This window comes from Mesoplodon bidens (assembly GCF_964165515.1).
Source record: "Mesoplodon bidens genome assembly, chromosome: 10".
NCBI classification, from domain to species: Eukaryota; Metazoa; Chordata; class Mammalia; order Artiodactyla; family Ziphiidae; genus Mesoplodon; species Mesoplodon bidens.
In genome coordinates this window covers 54,724,434-54,739,598 of record NC_138172.1, presented here as the reverse complement: position 1 = coordinate 54,739,598, position 15,165 = coordinate 54,724,434, and the positions used below count along the sequence as shown (strand labels likewise).

General features: G+C 37.8%; 1 protein-coding gene across 1 annotated transcript in view; it reads left to right on the top strand.

The window, feature by feature from the left end:
- RBMS3 (RNA binding motif single stranded interacting protein 3) overlaps positions 1 to 6,846 on the top strand; it is a gene marked incomplete at its 3' end in the record, with an annotated part of 726,099 nt that extends 719,253 nt beyond the window's left edge. Inside the window, exon 15 of the mRNA XM_081246096.1 lies at positions 322 to 6,846. Within this exon, the coding sequence (XP_081102222.1) occupies positions 322 to 328 (7 nt within the window). The remainder of the gene's footprint in view (positions 1 to 321) is intronic.
- Between the last annotated feature and the right edge of the window lie 8,319 nt (positions 6,847 to 15,165).

The following is a 15,165-nucleotide window of genomic DNA, read 5'->3' as shown; positions in this document are numbered from 1 at the left end:
TATGCGGGCCTCTCACTGTTGTGGCCTCTCCCGTTGCGGAGCACAGGCTCCGGACGCGCAGGCCCAGCGGCCATGGCTCACGGGCCCAGCCGCTCCGCGGCATATGGGATCCTCCCAGACCGGGGCACGAACCCGTATCCCCTGCATCGGCAGGCGGACTCTCAACCACTGCGCCACCAGGGAGGCCCCCAATGTGCTTTTTTAACTGTTATATTGAAAGAGCTTGGTAGCTTTTAAAGAGCGCTCACTGGAAAAGAGCACAGGAGGTGATTTCAGAGTTGTTTTGGTGTAATGACCCCTCTTATTCCATTGTTTTCACAGACCATAAACAAGACCGAACGAAGAATGTCCGTCTGAAACTCTGCCTTGAATGAAGAAACTTCATTGAACAAGAAGTTGGCTTCCAGTTTTGCACAGGCGTCGATGGAATGCTTTTTTTTTTTTTTTAATTTTCTACTTTACCCAATGAAAACAACGTGTTTTTATGTGCTGTGCAAGTGGTTCCTTCATGTGGTCTGACAGTTTATTTTTGCCATCATTCTTTTTAAAGAAAAAAAAATCCCAGAAAAGGACAACAACAACAAGCAAACAAAGCAAAACATGGAAGGTTGACATTTATCTGGAAGAACATTTGAATTCAGAATTTATCTGAAGGTGTAGATAGATTTTTTTTTTTTAATGGAAAATCTGATGTCAAGAGGTGGGCAAGCAGAAATGGAAACAAATTGTCTTCCTCAGTAATTAAGCTACTCTTTCTTTTTCCCTTCTTGTTTAAATCTAGTGGGTTGGTTTTTTAAATTTTTTTTTCTTAGAAATATTTAGGTAAGGTTTATCTTGAATCTTAATTGCCTTAATTTTAAGGACGTCAAAGGCTCTCGAGGCAAGCTCTCAACGTCTTGTTTAAAAAAAGAAAGAATTGAAATATTGTGCCAGCTTTCACTGGTACAGAAGTTTAAGACTATGAGTTTTTAGGGTGAAAAAAACTGTACAGTTTAAAAGAAAATGTTTTTCTTCATTTGAAGAAAATTTGTTGATAAAAGAAACCATGGCAACTGCAAGAATTGGGAAAATGCTGGGACTTCTCATGAACTTTGTCTTAAGTGTTGAATCATTCTAGAAGGCTAAAACATTTTACGGTAAAGTTATTAACGTTGGTTTCAAAACAACTGCATTAGAAATAATGCGTGTTTGGGGGGCAGAATGCAGATTTTTTTATTTCTGAAGCGTGATGGCTAGCAAAAGCTTTAGTGCTTTTTATCTGCAGTCTTTTTTATGAGCTTTACAAACTTTTTAGTCAGCTTTGCTTGTCACATTGCAAAACCTAGCTTAAGAGCATTTAAAAAAAAAAACAAGTAGATAGGAGCTTATGGTCAAAAAGTGAAAAAAAAACACAAAAAAACAAAAAAAGCAATAGATAGAGAAATTGTTGACAATTTCTGTAGTCTTTCCTAGTTGTGATCAAATTCAGCCTATGGATGGCCTATTTTATACCAAAGATGAAGTGGCACCCTATTGCAGTCCAGAAGATAGAGGTTGTTTTCCTTTTCTTCTCTTTTCTTTTTTAAAATTTTATTTGACCTACATGGCCGGACCAGTTCTTACTTTGTTGTTTGTTTAAACTACCTTCCACTGGTGTTTTACATACTGCAAAAAAAAAAAAAAAAGTTTTTATTTTAAATGTATTTTTGTTGATAGTAGAAGCTTGTTCCTGTGTGGTCAGCAGTTTCAGTACCAAGAGTTCTGGATTCCAACCAATAGAGCCAAATGGCTTTAAATTCCATGTGCTTTTCTGGTTCCTTCCTAGCTCTCTTGAATTGTGAAGCCTGTATTGATGGCCACCAATGAGCTACAACACTTGTTTAACAGGTTGAAACTTCTTTATATGAATTTTGAACTCAAGATACTCCCTGAACTGGTCTGAAAGATCACTTGTCAAAAAAGCTCAGTGATGCTCTGTTGAGTGGTGAGTGGTCTCCTGAAAAAGTCTCACTGTATTTGTAACAATAGTCTTCCTTCTAAATTCCCGCACTTCTAGATTTTTGTCTTCTCACCTCAGTCTTTGTCATTGTCTACCGTGAATAGCCACCTTGACTCCGCAATTGGGGAGGGGATATCTTTTTTTTTTCTTTTTTGCCTCTTTTCATTGTATTTTCATATCCTGGTGTTATCAGAAGAAAGAGAAAATAGACTTTTTAATTTCAGTTTAGCTCCTTGAGGCAAATAGGACCAATAAGATTGAGGATTCTATTAGTGGAATTTAGGTAAGCTTTTAATGCTAGCTGACAATCAAGAAATTGTATGGTTTATATGAATAAGAACCCAAATAATTAGATTTGATCAATTATTAAAGCCAAAGGCGATATATTTGCATTGAGAATGATGTAAAACATTGTCTAAAATGAATTAAATTGACTTACCAAACATCTCTGCATATTTGAGCCATGAAATCCATGTTCAACCTATACAGTTTTACCTGAAATGAAGGACAGTGGAACTTTGTTAATTGACCCATGTGGTAGAATGGCTTTCTAATGTATCATTAGAATCAATAGGTGAAATTCTTCTCACAAAGTCACAGGAACCTGTCTTAGTCCAGAAGGAAGAGGGTAATGCATACAGTGCACTGTAAAAGAAAACAGCGTAGGTGTTTAAAAACTAAAATATTAAAAAGTAAAGCGTATTCCCATTAGGTCAACATGAGTAATGAGTTTGACTCATAAAAAAATAATCAATATTCTACTATTTATGACCTGTAAACAAAGGCCTAGTGTTGAAATAAACCCAATTCTCTTATTTGAAAAACCCCATGAATTGAAAGCTCATTATCTAGAGAGTGATTCCATATCTCTGTGGTCCAATTAGAGGCAAAAATATAGCTAAGGCAATGTAGCATGTGCTACGAAAAAGTTTCAACTGGTCACAGCCATCCTTATGGTTTTCCATACTTTAGAGAGAATCCTAAATTACTTTCTTCTGTTCCATTTTTCAGCTTTTTTCTGTTCCATTTTTCCGCTTCTCATGTATTTTAAGGGTGGCACTTAAGTTTTCTCTTTGAGAAATGGGCCCCCAAGTTACTGGGGGATGAACAAACCTGTATAGGAACTGTGCTTTTTGTTTCTCTTTTTCAGTCTCTGAACTCTTTGTATAAATAAGGATTATCCTGGGCATAATTCATTTGAATATGAAATCAACATGCTTTCTTTTTCTTCTGTAAAAAAAGAAAACAAAACAAAACTTAATGTGATACAAAGAAAGTCTCATTTACACAATCAACAATGAGACTAAGAGGTAGCTACCATGTGGCTGATGAATGTGCCTAGGTAACTTCCTGTTTCTATTCAAAACTACTGCTTTATTTATACATTCAGCAACATTTTTTTCAACTATAAAATTTCAATAATCTCAATTTTTTTAAACCACCTCAGGCAAATTTTATCATTTTGCCTGTGTCATTTTATGTGTCCATGTGTGCTTTGTGTTTGGATTTTTTATATTAGGCCATTCTATAAAATATTTTAAATCTAAAAGGAAAAAAAAGAAGGAAAAAGTGGCACATGTTCAAATTTACACATCATCTCACCTAAAAATTGTTTTTAAGAATCAAGTCTGGGGAAAAAATAAAAGCATCAACAGGTAAGCATTGTATGAAAAGTAAAACAAACTTTACTTTTCATACTTTACATTGTATGAAAAGTAAAACAAACCAAAACATGTGTTCAGTACATACAGACATCAGAGTCCTAATTTAATCAGCAATATGGATTATGGTGACTTTAACCCAATTTAGGACTACAATCATTTTTTAAAGTATTCTGTTTCACAATACTTCAAGCATTTATTCAGATGTTTCCATTTTTCCTTTCAATTGTAATTGCCAAGACTTAGCCTAAATGTCAGGAAACAAACTAAAACCACAATCCAAATGGGATAAAAATCATCTCCTCCAAACTCTAGTTCCATGGTCAGTGGAGGAGTAGGTATTCTTTTAATAACGAGGAGGTGTTGTCAGGAAGGAAGTCTGTATAGTGACTGGGAGCTCCTCAGAGCATGGCCATGTCTTCTGAAGACATCACGGAACCTAGGTGAACTAAAGGTAATACTTGCAGGGTGGGCGCCTGTTTGTCCTTCAACACAGGCATGTCTTGAATATTGCAAGTCATATGCTATTCTAAAAATAATCTACCTGACTGCAGTTTGTTCAGGGTTAGTTTGTTTCCTTGGTAGATTTCAATCATTCAGATGTTGTCGCCATGCTTCACTTGAATCAATTCTCCTGTGACCTTAACATCTGCCACATTTGACAGCATATAAGACTCACTTCCATCCCTCCTAATGAAAAACTACATGGTGTTAAAAGCATCTGTATCAGAGATGGAAAGCCCAGGGCAGGAGAAAGCTAGGTAGAGCGGGAAGTTTGCTGTACCTACAGAGTCCATCAACCCCTTGCAAAACTGTTTTATAATCATTTTCAGTCCACTTATGAGAAAATAAAAGTACTAAAAGTACTTAGTTTTTTTAACTTTATTTGAATAATTGGGGTGTCTATTATATATATATATATATATATATATATACACACACCCACACACACCCATGCCCATCTATGAGTCTTTCACAGTGGCCTAAAATTCCAATTAATGAAAGTTGAGATGTGATTACGACCTTTGCAGTCTTCTTCAAGCTTGAGGAAAAGTTTCAATGGACTGTCTAGACAGATGATAATCTTAGTAGGAGACTGAAAATACATTTGACAATTCAGTCTCATTCTTAATCTGAGTGCAGGAACCACTGCAAGATGAGCTGATCAGCCGAGAGAAATTTTTAAGTGGGTTTCAGTGATAAATGTTTTTTATATGATATAAAACCAAATGAAAGTATAATATTTATGTAGGTATATAACAACATTCAGCACATTGGAAGAATCACACTTCATAATCAAGTTTAAGCATGTCATAGAGCCTTGATCTATATTCTCTTGTCCACAGTAGGGAGTAAGGATGAGATTTTGTTTTTCATGTTATTGTGACTGGCATGCCTCAAACTTCTGAGCTTGCTGGGACTGACATCCCCTCATTCCAATTTGAGGGACTGACGGGCTTGAAACAGGCTCGTTGATTCTGTATATGATACCCCTTCTGTGATTCATTAGTGAATCAATTTGTTTTGCAAATGACACCTACTGTGGCACTGGAAGACAGCTGAGTCTGACTCAAATTGAACATTTCTTACAAAATATTCTGAAATTTGAAATTGGTCCCTTAATCCAAGTGCTCTTGTTCATGGCTCTCCTCTGTGGAGTACATAGAGTTCAGGAAAGTACAAAAGCTAAGAACAAAATCCCTGAGTGGCCCAAATGATCTATGTTGATGTAAGGCAGGGGAGCTCAGCCCCGATTGGTGATTTCTTTTATCTCTGGTTTTATACCTCATTACCTATGCTGTCACATAAAAAAGGCTGGATGGCTTCTCCATATTTATTTTTGTATTTCTGGGAGGGAAAACAAACTTTTTAGAAAAGCATCTTCTACGCAGAAGCTCTAAAGTTGAAGCAGGGGTGAGATTGATCTTGGAGTCTGCAGGAAGAACCACTAGGCCACTGGGTCATGCTTTTCTTCCACTGTATTCCCTCCAGTTAGTGACTGCCCTGAAGCCCCAGTCCTGCAGAAATACAATACTCCCAAATTTTGAAGGGCTAATCATCTACTTTGTGCACCTGTTTTGTCTTCTCTTTTCAACTATTAGGACTTGGGCTCTATTTCCTCCTATTAGCATTTCACCCTGAGGATGGAAAAAGAAACATTTGGAAATAATATTCAAATCTATTTTGTTCCTTAGGTATTCATTTATTGAAGCAGTTTGAAATCATTGGTAAAATTAATGTCAGTGCATTATATTCTGTGGGATTTTAATATCCATAATGTCCCTTTCCCATCCACCACAAACAATTGAGAGTTGGCTGTATTCTTGCAGAATATAAAGGAAAAAACTGTAGCAAAGAATTTGGCTTCCCTCAAAAGAAAGCTATTTTGGATTTGTTCACTATTGAAATTTGAACCAGTAGAACAGGTCAACTCAAAATTGAGTTACGGGATATAGTAACAGCCCTTGGTTAAATATGCACTCTTATCCCTATCTTAAATCTTGGACCAAAAAATTGCAGTGTTTATTTTTCGACTTTGCATTACAGTATTAAGGCTTTAATGACCTTGACACTCCGGTGAATTTTTTAAAAATAATTATTTCAAGTTTAAATAGTATCCAAAGTGTAACTTTAGGATTATACTGTGTATTTTAAACTCTCTGGTCTTACATTATTAAGAAAGATGCTCTGTCCTCCTCCCCAAAAGATGTTATTTCCTCATATATAAAAAAGGAGTTATTCCATAGTTTTCAAGAACTATAAAAACTATTTCAAAAGAGACACTTGAAAAAGTTTTCACCATTCTGAGAATTATTGCTTCCATTTATTTAAAAAGAAGAATGTAATTGGAATCTTAATTTTAAAAATATATATGTAAAAGTGTACTTGCTATGAAATAGTTTATAAAAAAGAAAAAGGGACACAGCTTCTTTTAAAACCCTTGTTTCAGGCCATATATGACTTCATAGAATTTCCAAAACGTCATTCGAGTTTGAACTTTATTTAATAGCATTTTGTACTGCTGTCTCTGTCATGGAAAATTCTGTAATTCTACAGTGTTTCTGGCTTTATTTTTAATGTTTTCATCTGTACCACAGTCAAATTAGCTACCATTTTCCCCATTCCTTGGGCTTTCTGTAGATCAGTGGATGTTAGGTTTAAACTTCTGTTTTCTTTGATGAAGCTTTCAATAAAAAATGAAAATAAAATCAACCAAGTAGGGCCGTTGTGTTTTTCTTCACTCTACCAGAGATGGATTGAGGGAGGGCATAGTGGAAGGAACAGTGTCTGTATTTAATTGACTTCCTACAAAATTTCTCAAAAAAAGAACCATCCCTGGTAACAAAACGTGAGAGAAGAGGGACCACTGTATTCATGCAAGGGAGCTTGGAAAAGCCATTGTTTAGGAGCTTTGGGGGTATGGACCACTTAGGTGTCCCTAGGACCTCACACACTCATCCCAGTTTTTACGCTTAAGGATTCAGAGATCATCCACCTCCTGTCTAACAAACACGCCCAACATCTACCAATAACGCTGTGTTTAAAGGGGTGCTGACAAAGATAACTCTTTTAGCTGCAGTCCAACATTAGTACAGTGAAAAGTAATATAGCTCAAACTTAATCTCAGAGGGTTTTTATTCTGGATTTTTTTATAAAGGAGCGTCATTTACGATAAAGATGAAAAAGTCTCTCAGCTATCAAAGAGTCTGTCTTTTCGTTTAAGTCCTTAGAAACGGAGCAGTCTTCTCTCCCAGGTTCTTTCTCCTACCCTTAGGAAGTTGCAGGTTACTTCTGTTACAAAGTGGTCACCAGGTGGCACTGCTGTATTAGTCTCTAGATGATTCCAAACCCAAATTCCAGGTCTTAAACAGAAGCAGTAGTGTGAGGGATGGCTGTAATAGCAAGAGTCACAACTAACGGAGCTGAGCCTTTGCCAGAAAGTGTGTCAGGCCCCACACTTGAGTTCACACAACCCCCACACACATGCTCTCAGATGGGTCCTGCCATTGCCCGCATTTTCCAGATGAGGCTTGGAAAGTATGGCAAACCCCCCATGGACCTACATCTTAGACGGGCTACAGTATGCTTCTCAAAACAGATTCAAAATCTCAACCCCTAGATTCTAAGGTTTTTTCTTCTGCGAGGGCTTTGAGAAATGCCAATGTGGAAGGCACCTTTTTTTTTCAATATTTTTTTTTCCAAAAGTTCATTTGACCTGAGATTTTGTGGTTTCTGTAGAAGAGGGCATTGGACAGTCATTCTGATCACTTGGTCACAACTGACATTTTCCATCCCAGAAATAACTTGCTGTTTCCATCATCTCTGTGATTTGTTCTGGAAGGAAAGGACCTATTTACCAAATAAGCATAACTTTTCATTGACTATTTCATTTAACAGTGCCCAGCACACAGACACTCTGTAAACATTCTAATGATAAAAAGATAGACGCTTCTCATTTACAAGGATGTCATATTCTAGTAAGCACTGGTTTATGATAACATTTTAGCATGAAATAAGATCAGGAGATTTTATGAGCAATACACTTAACCCTTCCATGGCTTGATGCAAAGTGGATGGAGAGACTACCTGGTATGAATGCAATCATATCTTCTCTCATCCACACACAGGGAGGACCTTCAGACCCTTCAATGCTGCCTTTTCCTAATTCAGAACCTTAGCAGAGCAGCCGGATATTTCACTGTCACCCTTTCCCCAAATCATCTGGGACATTTAACTCTATTGACAGCAAGGAGGGTGGGATCGGCCATTCTGAAATTGTTCTAATTCTAGTTAGTAGCAGCTGTTAGTATTCTAAATCCTGTGTTGCCATTTCAGCAATCTTCACAGCATCTTCACAAGGAATAGATTCCATCTCAAGAAACCACTTTCTTCATGCATCATAAGAAGCAACTCCTGAGATGGCAGAGTAGAAGGACGTGACCTCACCTCTTCTTACAAAAACACCAAAGTCACAACTAACTGCTGAACAAACATTGACTAAACAAAAACAAAAAACACACCACTGGGACCTACCAAAAAAGATATTCCACATCCAAAAACAAGCCACAATGAGATGGTAGGAGGGGAGTAATCATGATAAAATCAAATCCCATACCTGCCAAGTGGGCAACCCACAAACTGGAAAATAATTATATCACAGAAGTTCTCCCACAGGAGGGACAGTTCTGAGCCCCATATCAGGCTCCCCAGCCTGGGGGCCTGGCAACAAAAGGAGGAGCCCCCAGAGAATCTAGCTTTGAAGGCCCATGGGGTTTGATCCCAGGAGCCCCATATGATTGGGGTAAACAGTAACTCCACTCTTCTCATGGCACCAGGACCCAGGGCAAAAAATCAGTGACCTCATGAGAGCCTGGGCCAGACCTACCTGCTGGTATTGGAGCATCTCCTGTGGAGGCGGGGGATGGCTGGGGCACTGCTGAGACAAAGACACTGGCAGGAGTAGTTCTGGGGAGTACGCAGGGGCATGAGCCCTCTTGGAGGCCACCATTTTCTCACCAAGACCTGGCCCCTCCCAACAGCCTGTAGGCTCCAGTGCTGGGATGCTTCAGGCCAAACAACCAACAGGGTGGGAACACAGCCCCACCCATCATCAAACAGGCAGCTTAAAGTCTTCCTGAGCACACAGCTCCCCACTAAACACACCCCTTGACATAGCCGTACCCACCAGAGGGACAAGACCCAGCTCCACCCACCAGTGGGCAGGTACCAGTCCCTCCCACCAGGAAGCCTGCACAAGCCTCTTAGACAGTCTCATCGACCAGGGGGAAGACAGCAGAAGCAAGAAGAACTACAATCCTGCAGCCTGTGGAACAGAAACCACAATCACAGAAAGGTAGACAAAATGAGACAGCAGAGGAATATGTCCCTGAAGAAGAAACAAGATAAAACCCTAGAAGAACAACTAAATGAAGTGGAGATAGGCCATCTACCTGAAAAAGAATTCAGAGTAATGACAGTAAAGATGATCCACGATCTTAGAAAAAGGATAGAGGCACAGATCAAGAAGACAGAAGAAATGTTTAACAAAGACCTAGAAGAAAAAAGGAACAGAGATGAACAATACAATAACTGAAATGAAAACTACGTTAGAAGGAATCAACAGCAGAATAACTGAGGCAGAAGAACGGATAAGTGACCTGGAAGACAGAATGGTGGAATTCACTGCTGTGGAACAGAATAAAGTAAAAAGAATGAAAAGAAATGAGGACAGTCTCAGAGACCTCTGGGGCAACGCTAAATGCACCAACATTCACATTATAGGGGTCCCAGAAGGAGAAGAGAGAGAGAAAGGACCTGAGAAAATATTTGAAGAGATAGCTGAAAACTTCCTTAACATGGGAAAGGAAACTGTCACCCAAGTCCAGGAAACACAAAGAGTCCCAGGCAGGATAAACCCAAGGAGGAACACATAGAGACACACAGTAATTAAATTGACAGAAATTAAAGACAAAGAAAAAATATTAAAAACAACAAGGGAAAAGCAACAAATGAGATACAAGGGAACTCCCATAAGGTTGTCAGCTGATTTCTCAGCAGAAACTCTGCAGGCCAGAAGGGAGTGGCACAATATATTTAAAGTGATGAAAGGGAAGAACCTACAACCAAGAACTTTCTACCCAGCAAGGCTCTCATTCAGATTCAACAGAGAAATCAAAAGCTTTACATACAAGCAAAAGCTAAGAGAATTCAGCACCATCAGACCAGCTTTGCAACAAATGCTAAAGGAATTTCTCTAGGTGGAAAGGAAAAGGCCATAATTAGAAACAAGAAAATTATGAATGGAAAAGCTCACCAGTAAAGGCAAACATACAGTAAAGGTAGCAGCAATCATGAGAAGAGAGTACAAATACAGGATATTGGAAATGCATTTGAAAATAAAAGATCAACAACTTAAATCTTTATATATTGACTGACATATTAAAACCTCATAAGAAGCAACTCCTTATCTGTTAGTTTATCATGAGATTGCAGCAATTCATTCACATCTTCAGGCTCCACTTCTAATTCTAGTTCTGTTTCCACCACATCTGCAGTGACTTCCTCCACTGAAGTATTGAACCCCTCCAAGTCATCCATGAGGGTTGGAATCTGTTTCTTCTCAACTCCTGTTAATGATGATATTTTGACCTCTTCCCATGAATCACAAATTTTCTTCATGACATCTAGAATGATAAATCCTTTCCAAAAGGTTTTCAATTGACTTTGCCCAGATCCATCAGAGGAATCACTATCTATGGCAGCTATAGCCTTACAAAAATATATTTCTTAAATAATAAAACTTGAAAGTCAAAATGGCTCCTTGATCCATGGGCTGCAGAATGGATTTTCTATTACCAGGCATGAAAACATCATTCACCTTTTTTGTACATCTCTATCACAGCTCTTGGGTAAGAGGTGCCTTGTCAATGAGCAGTAGTATTTTGAAAGGAATCTTTTTTTTTTTTTTTTTTTTTTTGTTCCTGAGCAGTAGGTCTCAACAGTGGGCTTAAAATATTCAGTAAATCATGTTGTCAACAGATGTGCTGTCATTTAGACTTTGTTGTTCCATTTATAGAGCACAGGCAGAGTACATTTAGCATAGTTCTTAAGGGCCCTAGAATTTTCAGATGTTAAATGAGCATTGGATTCAACTTGAAGTCACCAGCTGCATTAGTCCCTAAGAAGAGAGCCTTTCGTTTGAAGCTTTGAAGCCAGGCATTGACTTCTCCTCTCTAGCTATGAAAGTCCCAGATGGCATCTTCTTCCAACAGAAGGCTGTTTCGTCTACACTGAAAAATCTGTTGTTTAGTGTAGGCATCTTCATGAATTATCTTAGCTAGACCTTCTGGAGAACTTGCTGCAGCTTCTACATCAGCACTTGCTGCTTCACCTTGCACTTTGATGTTATGGAGATGGCTTCTTTCCTTAAATCTCATGAACGAATCTCTGCTAGCTTCAAACTTTTCTTCTACATGTTCCTCAGCTCTCTCAGCTTTCAGAGAATTGAAGAGAGTTAGGGACTGGCTCTGGATTACAGCTTGGCTAAGGGACTATTGTGGCTGGTTTGATCTTCTATCCAAACCATTAAAACTTTCTCCATATCATATCAGCAATAAGGCTGTTTGGCTTTCTTATCATTCTTGTGTTCACTGGCTTAGCACTTTTAATTTTCTTCAAGTACTTTTCCTTTGCATTTACAACTTGGCAAACTGTTTGGCCCAAGAGGGCTAGCTTTCAGCCTGTTATGGCTTTTGACCTAGCTTCCTCACTAAGCTTAATCATTTCTAGCTTTTGATTTAAAATGAGAGGCATGCAACTCTTCATTCCACTTGTACACTTAGAGGCCTTGTGGGATTATTAATCAGCCTAATTCTTTTATTGTTGTGTCTCAGGGAATAGGGAGGCCCAAGGAGAGTTTGAGAGATGGGGAATAGCTGGCTGGTGGAGTAATCAGAGCACACACAACATTTAAGTTTTGCCATCTTATATGGGCATGGTCTGTGATGCCCAAAACAATTACAATAGAACTTCAAAGATCATGGATCACAGATCACCATAATAAATATAATAATAATGAAAAAAATAGAAATCTTGCAAAAATTACTACCAAAATGTGACACAGAGACACTGTTGGAAAAGTGGAGCTGATAGACTTGCTCTAATCAAGGTTGCCACAAAGCTTCAGTTTGTAAAAATGCAATAAATGTGAGGCACAATAAAACAAGGTCGACTTGTACACAGCTCAAAGCTTGAGAAGATATCAAAGCTGAAGGTAGAACAGGGTAACTCATGAGGTGGCAATTGGCAGCTAAGAGCATGGGAGTGGATGAGATGGCTCAGGAGAGGATGAGTAATGAACATAAACCTGGGCAAAGAAAGAACAGTGGTCACTCACACAAAGTCCAGACAGAATGAAAGGAGCAAGTAAGGAAGCAGAGAAGAAATTACGTGTGGTTAGATGGAGAAACATGTATTGAGACAATAAGAGAGAAATGAGTTTCAAGAAGAGACAGAACTATGCTAGGGGATACTGCTGTGGGGGGGAGTGGGGGAGGGCGGGTGGTGTCCAAGCTGGGTTGCAAGCCAGTTGAGTGGTGAATTTGAGAGGAAACTCTTATTTTTGTCGGAAATTTATCCTTAAGCTAATAATTACACTCATGTATCTCAACCACAAGCAGACCTTAATGGAATACGCAGGACTTAATGCATACTTAATGAAGATTAGTTTCCTAATTAATGGAGTAGCATATATAATGGAGATGCGTTTCCTCTATTAGAGTCATTTATAATTTTCTTTAAACAAAATCTTATGGATTACTTTAACACCCTATATATGAAATAAAGTCTGTCTTCAGATCCCCTTACATACCTAATATCTCATTCTTAAAACAGTCATGAACATAGAAGCAGCAGATGAATTGGCATTCAAGCTCCGACTTTAAATTTGGCATCAAATCCTATCATTCCTTTAGCTACGTTACATCATATTGGTAACAGCTACAAAGGAGAATATCAATTATGTGTGAATGTGTTTCCATGCCTCAGTATCAAATGAGCCCATTTGATCTATGAGAATCACTTCAGATGTTATTGAAGGAAAATAAGAGACTCTTGGCAGTAACTCTCTTTTATGGCGTCTGTTAAGCTGAAGTTTAGGTAATTCAGTATTGACACATGGCAAAACGTGTTTCCAACTCTGTGTGAAGCTTTCTTATGCTTTGCCTAAATGTTTAAAAATGTGATGTTCTGGCAACATTGGATTTAATTGAAAATTCTCTAACGAAATGAATCCAGTCAAAAACAATTTGTAAAAGTTGTCGAGAGACCGTGGTGTTTACATTTATAAGTGCCGAAATTCTGACAGAGAGTTTGGAGAGAAAAGAGTAGGAAAGTTCAGAGTAGGAAAAGGAATATTTTCACTTCTTTTTCTAATAACTTTCTGGCTATGACATTATTTTCTGGTCATGACCCACCACTCTATGACAACTAATGCTAAAATATTGGTACATGTTGGTGTATGTCCTTTCCATTTTTTTTTAGAATATTCATATATAATAAAAAATTTTAATACAGAAAATTTATTTTCTGAGTTACATTTAAAAGAACATTTTCTACTCTATTTAGTTTTTTTACACAAGTGCTTCTCAAATTATCTGCAGCAAAGAACCAAATTTTCGGCTTTTTAAAAATTTTTAGTCTACTGAAAATCAATACTTTAAAAAACACAAGAAAGACTTATTACAAGAAGAAATAAAATTAAAAGGACACACAAAATGCCAATCCCAATTTTAAATTGTTAATTCAACTGATACTAAATTACCCTCAAATTACTACAAAAGTTTTAAAATCTGATTCTCACATTTTGTACTTATGATAAGCTAGTAATAAACAGTTCATCAGCATATCCCTAGACCACACTCTGAGTAGCCTGACTTTACAACATCATGTACGACATTTTATATACCTTATTTCACTGTTCATAGTTACCAAAATTTGTTCCACTTGTCACTTTTGCCTTATTTCCTTCTTATTGGATCTAGGCAGGGACAAGTTTTGTAAAGACTGGAGTCAAGGGAGTAGTTATCATTGGAGATGGACTCTATTACATTGGAGGTGGGCAAGGTGTGAGATTTAGTTAGTAGAAATAAAATAAGTAAAATACAGAAATTTGGACAAAGTGTCAAAATCAATGGGTGCTTTTGGAGAGACAGCCAAAACAAGGAGGAGAAGCTGGCAAAACAGTAGAATGGTTTCCATTCTTCGAGCTCAGAAATGAGAAGGGCCAAGAACACAGTCTATGACCAGAGAGAGTTGTCTATTTCATAAAACGTTTTCACCCAATCATTGTTTTCCAAACTGGGATACATGTAACACTGATAGTAAGCAACCTGTTATTTGGTGATACTTAGATAAGTATAGTTTTATTTTTATATGTATGAATATTCATGATATTAGAAAAATCAAACTAAGCATCAAAATTCTGAAATCATGACTAGCATCACTTAAGATAAGGCTATGTAATAAAGAGAGTTGAAAGAAAATAATTAATAATTGTATAGATGCTTTGCAAATATACCTATAGGGACACCACTCAATCTGGGAGAACTCTGAATTCAATATAATTTAATTTCAATATAATTTATTCTCAGTCAACATTCTGTATATTTTCAGCAATTGTTTTGGAGCATAATATATATCATAGAAGAATGCTGGGCCATGGGAAAATGAGTAGAAACATAAAAGAGAGAGGGCTTGGGTTACTATTGTTGTAAAACAAACCACCTTAAAATTAGTGGCCTAGAGCAACCACTTTATTTTGCTCGTGGTCACAGTCACGTGGGTTGGGAATTCAGCAAGCCCAGCAGGAATGGTTTGTCTTGCTCTCTCATTTTCTGGGAACTCAAAGATGTCAAGCACCTGGGCCAAGAGGATTTGAAGACCAGGAACCACCCCAGGAGCTCTTGATAAAATGTACTATCTGTACATTATTCAGTGGGTCCAGATTAGGGTGTGGGTTGAGGGTGG